The 9,785-nt window shown below is 38.4% G+C and overlaps 1 protein-coding gene across 5 annotated transcripts; it reads right to left on the bottom strand.

Annotated features, from left to right (window-relative positions):
• Positions 1-399: 399 nt before the first annotated feature.
• On the bottom strand, positions 400-5,319 carry prr13 (proline rich 13). 5 transcript variants are annotated; one of them, XM_057361529.1, is made up of 5 exons: positions 5,230-5,247; positions 5,058-5,111; positions 4,429-4,464; positions 1,211-1,551; positions 400-1,040 (listed from the first exon to the last, which is right to left on the bottom strand). In XM_057361529.1, the coding sequence occupies exons 3-5, from the start codon at positions 4,442-4,444 to the stop codon at positions 1,002-1,004; spliced, it is 396 nt and encodes a 131-aa protein (XP_057217512.1). In that variant the 5' UTR covers positions 4,445-4,464; positions 5,058-5,111; positions 5,230-5,247; the 3' UTR covers positions 400-1,001. The 5 variants fall into 5 exon arrangements, with proteins under 5 accessions (XP_057217512.1, XP_057217510.1, XP_057217513.1 ...); XM_057361527.1 differs by lacking the exon at positions 5,058-5,111 and having other exon boundaries at positions 5,230-5,319; XM_057361530.1 differs by lacking the exon at positions 5,058-5,111 and having other exon boundaries at positions 4,429-4,459; positions 5,230-5,313.
• Between the last annotated feature and the right edge of the window lie 4,466 nt (positions 5,320-9,785).

Below are 9,785 nucleotides of genomic sequence, written 5' to 3'. Positions count from 1 at the left end.
TGTCATTAACTCAGTCAGTTATCTTCGAAAACTGGTCGGTATCACTCGGTATGGAGGAAATGTAAAGCTGGGTGTCATCAGCATAACAATGGATAAAATTTACTATGTTTCCTGATAATGTAAAAAAATGTAAGTGTTATTTAGCAATATAATTATAAAACAATGTAACCGGAAAGTCTTTCTAGTCACATTTTAAAGGCAATTCATTGGCCAAAAAAAAGAGAAAACACAAAATTAAGATGAATTTGATATCATGATTAAGTTAGAAAAACCCTTCAGTAGATATCACAATAGCATTTTAATCCTGAAATATTTTAGTCACAATAATCATGTAGTGAAAATCCATTGTCATAACAGCAGTCATAGTTCATTTCTTGACAAACTGAAAACATTACCACACAAAAAACAATGTGTTATTTATTGAAGACGTATACGAAGCGAAATGATTACGGTAAATGATATAAAAGATACGCTGTTACACATTTTTTATCATAAGCTGGAATGTGTTTACAGGTGTCTATTCATCAATACAATTATTACAAAGATCAGTTTCAGCTTGAAGAACAAACTAACAATCAATCAGCACTCTTCACGCATTAGTGTCATATTCTGATACCCAAGATCAACAAAAGTGTATTAAAATCCAAAATAAAAATATTACTTAATGTCTTCACAATAAAGGCAAGTGTTTGTTTGACATTGTTTTACACAAATATAAATGATTGAAAATCATCCAGCAGTACACGTTCATGTAAGTCAGCGGGAAGAGAACAGCATCATGGCCATGGGTTTGATTCTTATGTCATGATGCCCTGTGAAATCTTTGCAAATGCTTTTACTGTCGAACTAAAAATGTTTGCAGTAAATATAGCTGAATATGGTCAGTTACTCCAGTCCTTTATGACACTCAATGCTCACACATAATCACAAATAATCACAATCTGCATTATCTGCCCTGACATTCAGAACTGAAAACAAGCAGAATAATCATGTGTGTGGTGTCAGTCAGAATCACTGCTGCTGCTGCTGGAGGACGAATGCTGCAACACAAACACACAACAACATCACTTTCCAATCAAAAGATGCTTTGACTGTCATAAAACATTAGTAAGTCAGGACACATGACAAGAACACAAGAGACAAATGATGAAATCCCTTTGCATTAAAAATGTGTACGGAACTCTGTACCATTCCCTGTCAACAATTTTACCTTGCCATGTTTCTTATTTTTATGTTCCTTGTGAACCTTATGAGCTTTCTTCTCTTTCTTCATCTTTTTGTGCTTCTTATGACCATGCACGTCCATTCCCGGCTGATGGCCTCCATACGCTGGGACGGGGTACGGGTGTCCTGCTCCAGGGAAAGGTGCATGTGGGCCAGGAGCAGTGGGGGGAAAGGGATGTTGATTGGGTGTCATGTACGGGATCGTCATAGGTTGATTCATGCCAGGTGGATATGCAGGGTTCTGTCCGGGTGGGCACTGCGGGATGGGCATTGCTGGATATGCTGGGTTTACAGATGGAGGAAATGCAGGATTGGGTGGATGAGGTCCTGCATATCATAGCAAAACAATACTTTTGGTAAGGTAGTTCATCAGTTTATAACAATTTTATTTTTAGAGCTGAAATGTTAAGAATTTTAGCTTAAACATCTGAAGAAACTAGAAGAAAGTATTTCTGTCATGTTTACTATGGTCAAAAAATGATTTGACAATGACAACTAGCATACAGTTTAGATTGTAAAATCAAATACTCCCCGCCCATCCATGCAGCCATAGATAAGATAAATATATAAATATATAGATTCATGCAGTCATAGATAAGATAAATTAATAAATAAATATATAGATTCATGCAGTCATGAATAAGAGCAGGATGCGCAGCAATAACCCCCCTTAAGGTGAACATAACAGAACAAACAGATGTCATTAGTGCTTAATAACATTGAAGTGTAACACATTATGTAAGGTAAATGAGAATTATGAAAAGAAATATCAGAAAGTGGAGTCCTGACTGTAAATGCGAGGTGGAGCTGGGGAAGGAGGAGGGTCATTTGCTCCTGAGCAACACAATAAGATCCTGATAGCTGAAGGAACCTTAAATGGAAGCTGTGATAGCGTCATATTGCTATAGGTAGATGAGGATTATGGAGGAATTTCATGATATGTCTTTATGCTTTTGATCTGTCTTTATACATTTGCATTTGCATTTATGCATTTGGCGGGCGCTTTTATCCAAAGCAACTTGCATTGCTTTGTCCTATGCATTTATACATGGGCATGTGCAATCCCTGGGATTGAACCCACAGCCTTGCGTTGTTAACGCAATGCTCTTACCACTGAGCTACAGGAAAGTCTTTATGTTTTTGATCATTATTCACTATGTATTGCACTTCGTTTTAAACACATTTGTATGAGATTCTGAAAAGCACCCTGCACAGCTGTGTTTTTGATGTCTGGCAGTGTTTATGAAATCTGGGGACTTTTTCTGGCCCCAACCCTACAGTATGACCAAATCTGGGCATGTTTCGCCCCCGTTACTATGACTACAATCTACATTGAGCAAGGCCACAGTTTTGCCACAGATAAAGACAAGAGAAGGAGGTGAAGAAGGGGAAACAGGTCATGATGACCATGACATAATTGTGGTGGGCGAGGATATATAAAAATATATTTTAAAAATGAGGTAATAGCCAGCCTACCACGAATAGATACACACCTTGTTGCCTGGGATATATTGGTGGCAGAAAATCAACAATTGGTTAATAAAAATAACAGATAACGGGAATCTACCTGATTGGTTTTAGAAAGGACCACCTTTCAGAAGTTTCACTATAACTGTAGACTGAAAACACAGATGACTTGGAACATCTCACTTTGTTTGGCTCGAGCAAATAAAGTTAACTCCTTGACACCCGGACCTTCTTTGTCTGAGAGATTTTTTGAACTACAAGACTGATATTTTTCCACAACAGGATCAGCTGATGCGAGCTTGACTCACGTGACCTGCCAGAACTAACACATGTATTTTATTGTTTTGAACAAAACTATAACGTATTTATGAAACTTGAGAGAACATATGATATATGCTTTATAATATAGTGCAGTCATTTTTTTCCAAAGTAAAAACACTCTCATAAAGTACAGATACTTCACTACTGTTCATCTCGGCTCTAATGTAAAGTGGCACAAAAGGGCTCATGCCTATCACGGGTGCAGAATGATGCGCTTAATGCATCCGCCTATTTATATCCATGCTTCTCCTGGGCACAGAATCACGAGCTTAACGCACCTGCGTCTAAAGTTCATAACAGTCACAACACAAAGATAAGAGATATTTTGTGTTTTACACATAAAATATTTTGTTTATGTGGGGCAGTCGTGGCCTAATGTTTAGAGAGTCGGACTCGTGACCAGAAGGTTGCCGGTTTGATTCTCAGGGCCGGCGGGTAACGACTGAGGTGCACTTGAGCACAGCACCTTATCCCACTTGAGCAAGGCACCTTACCCCTACTTGCTCTCCGGGCGCTGCAGTGATAGCTGCCCACTGCTCTGGGTGCACGTGTGGTCACCACTTGCTGTGCGTGTGTTCACTACTCTCTGGATGGGTTAAATGCAGAGGTCACATTTCGGGTATGGGTCACCATATCTGACAAATAGGTCACTTTCATTGTACTTTCATTTCATTTCATATAGTGCATTGCATCCTTCTAACAGTTTACTGAGCCTTTTGATCGGAGGTTTAAAAACAGAGTTAAGGTCTTTGCACATACAGTCCGAAATTTTCGTATGCTTTTTTTCGTATTTAGCGCTCGTTTGTACGGTGTCTCTGAATTGTCAAAACGCCTCTCAAAATGCTTGCTACAGATGCGAAAAACGCAGAAAATCGAACCCAGTCCGAATTTTTTTATGACGGACGAAAATATCGGAGGCGGTGTGTAAATGTGATTGACACAACGTGAGGTCGTATTTATGTTTTAACGTGCGGAAATTTTGGATGTAAATTTCGGACTCAATGTGCAATGGCCTTTATTGTGTGTGAGTGACGCTTTTACTCAGACCACTTCCAGTGCTTTAATCAGCGATTACCAACTCCAGCTAAATACAATCCTTTCAAACAAAACTCTCGACTATCATCTAGTGATGATGCAGAATGATGGAAACATTGGCACATCTTGGAAAGAGAAGCGTACTAACTGTCACTGAATGGAGAGTGACAGATGACAAATACAGCGCATGAAAACTCTTACAGTGGTTTCACAACAGTTCATCCTTCTTGAAGTTCAATAATATTATTCATGGGCAATGCACAGTAGGATTTTACATCGGTCCGGCCACTCCCGATCCAGCAAAATATGTCTGTATAAGTCTGACACGATACCCATCCAGAATTGATTTGTTTATTTATTTACATTAAAGCAAAAACTCACCTTGATTTGGCCACATGTTTGTCTCTTCCAACTGATCTGCACAAAACACAAGAATTATTTCTTCATTTACAGAAGAGGAGTGATAGACTCTGTCAACCTTTCCACTGTGTGTCATGTGTGTACTACAAATACTGCTGAATCTTATATTTATTATTTACAACAGAACTGTTGATATAGATGAGCTGTATATGATGTCAACAGACTGTTTCAACAGATCACGTGATTTTTGCATGTTAACTGTGTTAGGATTTCCCTTTACTTTCACAAAGATGTGTTTGTGTTGCAGAAACTCTTTAGTGTTTTAAACATTTTTGGACTGACTGAAATATTAATAGGATTATTTTGAAACCCGTGTATATGTGTAGTCATTTTATCTTGATTTTGAACACTGCATTCCAAGTTCATCTTATCAGAGACAACACAGGAGAACGCCCTGAATACACAACAGTTATCCATATAACCTATATAGCTTTATATCTCCATATAGAATTATGACAAACTGTGCCGGTGCCTGTAAATGATCGCAGAACACATAAACACAGACGCACGATTCAATATGATCACGTGCTGCTGTTAACTGTAAGATCAGGACAAACTCCTGCTGTAAATGAGATAATAATGATACGTACCTTATAAAAACAACGAAACGAATGGTATAAACTCTGCTTAGTAGTTACAAACGACTAAACAAACAAACAGAGACGAATTGTTGTAAAAGTAAACAGACTTAGTACAATGTACAGCTTCAATAAACACCGATCACACCACTAATAGAGAATTAGAAAAATAAAGATGACGTACCGCGTCCTTCTCCAGGGAGAAATCCTCAGCCCGCTTCCGCGTCGCGCGAGTACAGCTATCACTGCGGTGACGTCATCTGACCGCTCCCTCCACCTCCCTGATAAACGTTATCAACTTTAATGTGTCAATACACTGAGTAAAGAGCACGAGTGCTGTGCGTGTGTCAGACATGTTAACTTAATCCTAAACTAAACCACTAACTGTACGATGACGGGAACAGATTGCTAGAAAACAACCACAGTTGACAAAAATATACGAACTCATAACAAAAAAACAAAAATCAGGCTAAAGTGAGTAAAAAAGGAATGAGAATCAATCTGTTTTAATTATGAATGTTGGGCCGGGCGGGTTATTTCAGAACTGGATCTTGTTTTTGCTGTTGTTAAAATGATTTACAAAAATGTAAATACTGTCATCATTTACTCGCTCTTCCAAACCTGTTTACGTTTATTTGTTCTGTTGAATACAAATAAATATATTTGAAAAAATGTCAATTAATTCTGTCTGTCAAATTCATCTTTACCCTGCTGAAAAATTCTAATGGTTTCCTTTAAAATACCATATGAACCATTACAAAATTCCTTGTAGTGTGTTTTGGTCATTACTCCAATAGATTAAATTCCACCTATAGAATCCATCACATACCAGTAGACACCATTAGAATTTCCATTAAAACCAATACAATTCCCGTTATAACCATTAAATCTGTTCGATTTTCTAATGTGTGCAGAAACACCAGCTACTTTGATCTAATTAAGCTGTCATACAGATACTTGACACTGAATTAATACAATATTATGACACTGTGTGTGGTATTAATGTAATTGGTAGTATTCACAGTACTCATCAACTCAACTCAACTCAACTTTATTTATATAGCGCTTTTACAATTTCATTGTTACAAAGCAGCTGTACATGAGACACATTGACTACAAGCAAAACAATCAAAGTTGTACCTGCAAAAACAAGAAAAGGTTGAAAACACAGAAGACAGACACACCCACACACAAAACACTCCACACACACAACACGCACACGCACCAACACACACAGACACACACACACACACACACACACACACACACACGTACGTACACAGACAAGTACGCACACACACACACGCTCAGTGAGAGCACACATTTAGGATAAAGGAGAGAGAAGCACAGGTCAAATATAACAGATAATAAATTCCTATATGCAATATTAATTAAGTAAAACTTTAAAATTCTAAAGCAGCCCCCCCGGTCAGGCAGATAGTGCAAAAACAGTATGCAAACGGTGGCGAGGAACCCAAAACTCTAATCGAGAAAAAAAACCTCAGGAGAACCCAGGCCCAACCAGGGGATTCCAGTTCCCCTCTGGCAAAAGCTGCTGCCTCTGCACAAGCTCCAGAGAGCTTGCACAACAAGGCTAAATAAAATAAATAAACTTAATAATAAAATAAATTATAGTTTAAGATTATCATTAATAATCTAATAGCATTTGAAATTTTGTGGTGAAGACATGTCAAGAGACCGCGTCCTTCTTTATCCAGCTCTATCATCTCAGCTCTTGTCAGGTCCCCACTTCCCATTCTCCGCTCTACCATCAGGTCAGGCCATGAACTGCATCCTGCTCGCTGTGGTAACCTTGGAACAATGAGACAAGACTGGCTGAGAGTAGAGTACTGTTCTGTACTCTTTGATGCAACAAGTACATCAGTTGTGTTTTTGGTTCCGGTTGATCTAACTAATGCAGCCTAAACCCTCTGAAGATTTATATTATGGAAGAGTAGTGTATGCAAGATTAAAAAGATGCGTCTTTAGTCTAGATTTAAACTGACAGAGTGTGTCTGCCTCCCGGACAGTGCAGGGAAGACTATTCCAAAGTTTAGGCGCTAGATAGGAAAAGGATCTACCACCTGCACTTGATTTTGAAATTCTAGGTATTACCAACTGACAGGACGCCTGAGAGCGTAATGCACGTGAAGGACTGTAATACAAAAGGAGTTCATTCAAGTACTGAGGAGCTAAACCATGTAAGGCTTTATAGGTAATAAGCAAGATTTTAAAGTTAACGCGATGCTTTATAGGTAACCAGTGCAAGGTTGACAGAACCGGGCTAATATGTTCATACTTTTTTGTACGTGTAAGAACTCGAGCTGCCGCGTTTTGGACCAATTGGAGTTTTTGTAATAAGCCTGCAGGGCAACCACCTAACAGTGCATTACAGTAATCTAGTCTTGATGTCATGAATGCATGAATTAACTTCTCTGCATCTGAGATTGACAGCATATGACGTAGTTTAGATATATTCTTAAGATGGAAAAACGCAATTTTACAGGTGTTGGCGACGTGGCTCTCAAATGACAGATTACTATCGAATAGAACGCCAAGATTCTTTGCTGACGACGAGGGTTTTATGGAACATCCGTCAATAGTTAAACAGTATTCTTGGTTGTTACTTATAGCAGTTTTCGGTCCAATAAGTAACACTTCCGTTTTGTCCGAGTTCAGTAATAAAAAGTTGTTACTCATCCAGTTTTTTATATCGACTATGCATTCCATTATTCGATGGAACTGCTGTGTTTCATGAGGCTTCGAGGAAATATAAAGTTGAGTATCATCAGCATAACAGTGAAAGCTAACTCCGTGTCGCTTTATTATATCTCCTAGAGGTAGCATGTATAATGCGAAGAGCAGAGGCCCTAAGACTGAGCCCTGTGGTACACCGTACTGGACTTGCGATTTGCGTGACACCTCATTGTTTATTGCTACAAATTGAAAACGGTCGGATAAATAAGATTTAAACCATTTCAAAGCTATTCCCTTAATGCCGACATAATTTTCGAGTCTATGTAGGAGTGTGCTGTGGTCAATGGTATCGAATGCAGCACTAAGGTCTAGCAGCACCAATAACGAGATACAACCTCGGTCAGACGCCAATAGCAGATCATTTGTAACTCTGATCAAAGCAGTCTCTGTACTGTGACATGCTCTAAATCCAGACTGGAATTCTTCATTGATGTCATTCCTTTGGAGGAAGGAGCATAATTGAGTTGAAACTACTTTTTCCAGAACTTTAGATATGAAAGGTAGATTCGATATAGGCCTGTAGTTCCTTAGTTCTCTAGGGTCGAGTTGGGGTTTTTTGACAAGGGGCCTTATAACAGCCACCTTATATGCTTTAGGCACATGTCCTAATGTCAGAGATGAGTTAATAATACCAAGAAGAGGATCTATAATTTCTGGGAGCATCTCTTTCAGTAGATTTGTAGGTATAGGGTCTAGTATGCATGTTGTTGATTTAGATGATCTAATAATTTTAGACAGCTCATCTTGATCTACGGTATAAAATAATTGCATTTTCTCCTTAAGGGCGCTGTAGTTAGTTTGTTCAGCGGGTTTCACTTCTGATTGCATTGTTATAATTTTTTCTCTAATATCTTGGATTTTATATGTGAAGTAGTTCATAAATTCATCACTGCTATGCTGATATACAGGATCAGAAGTCACTGACGATTTATTTTTTGTTAATTTAGCCACCGTGTTAAATAAAAACCTAGGATTGTGCTGGTTTTCTTCTATTAGTGATGAAAAGTAGGCGGATCTAGAAGTTATTAGGGCTTTCCTGTATTTTCGAATACTATCCTTCCATGCTGTACGAAATACCTCTAATTTAGTTTTCTTAAAGTTGCGCTCCATTTTTCGGGCCGCTTTCTTTAGAGCCTGAGTGTGTTCATTATACCACGGTGTGGGGCTGCCATTTTTAATCTTCTTTAAACGTAGTGGAGCAACTTTGTCTAGCGTTACCGAGAAGGTGGAATTAAAATTTTCAGTGGTAATGTCAAGATCTTCAACGTTATTTCTCATGATTTGAGACAATTCGGGCAGATTATCGAGAAACGCATCTTTGGTAGTTGAAGTTATTGTTCTACCATATTTGTAACAATGAGTTTTATTTGCAGCCGTAGGCCAGTGAAGCAAACATAATACCAGATAATGATCCGAAATGTCTTCACTCTGCTGAAGGATTTTAACGTCGTCCACATTTATACCGTAAGACAGTATTAAATCTAAAGTATGATTACGAAGGTGAGTGGGTCCTGACACATGTTGACTAATGCCCATGGAGTTAAGAGTGTCTTTGAAAGCCATTCCTAAGGCATCTGTAACGTTATCTACGTGGATGTTAAAGTCACCAACGACAAGGAGTCTATCTGCGGCCAGTACTAGTTCTGATAAGAACCCACCAAATTCTTTAATAAAATCTGTGTGGTGCCCTGGAGGCCTATATACAATAGCTAGAATCAATTTAAAAAGTGTTTTATCTTTAGTATTAGGTGTTGAAACATGAAGAACCATGACTTCAAAAGAATTATATTTAGAGTTCGACTTCTGGGAAATGCTAAGAGAGTTATTGTAAAGTGCTGCGACACCTCCCCCTCTGCCTTTTAGACGAGGCTCGTGTTTATAATAATAATCTTGGGGGACAGATTCATTTAAAGCAATATAATCATCTGGTTTTAGCCATGTTTCTGTCAAACAGAGCATGTCTATTTTATGATCTGTTATCAT

Source organism: Triplophysa rosa, linkage group LG20 (assembly GCF_024868665.1).
Source record: "Triplophysa rosa linkage group LG20, Trosa_1v2, whole genome shotgun sequence".
Classification (NCBI taxonomy): domain Eukaryota; kingdom Metazoa; phylum Chordata; class Actinopteri; order Cypriniformes; family Nemacheilidae; genus Triplophysa; species Triplophysa rosa.
The sequence above is the reverse complement of the archived record's forward strand: the minus strand, read 5'-3'. Positions and strand labels throughout refer to the sequence as shown.

What these genes read in the sequence shown, in the direction of transcription:
- prr13 (XM_057361527.1), bottom strand. An exon ending in AAAATAAGAAACATGGCAAG is followed by an intron (nt 1,041 to 1,210) that starts GTAAAATTGTTG and finishes TTTGTGTTGCAG; the next exon opens with CATTCGTCCTCCAGCAGCAG.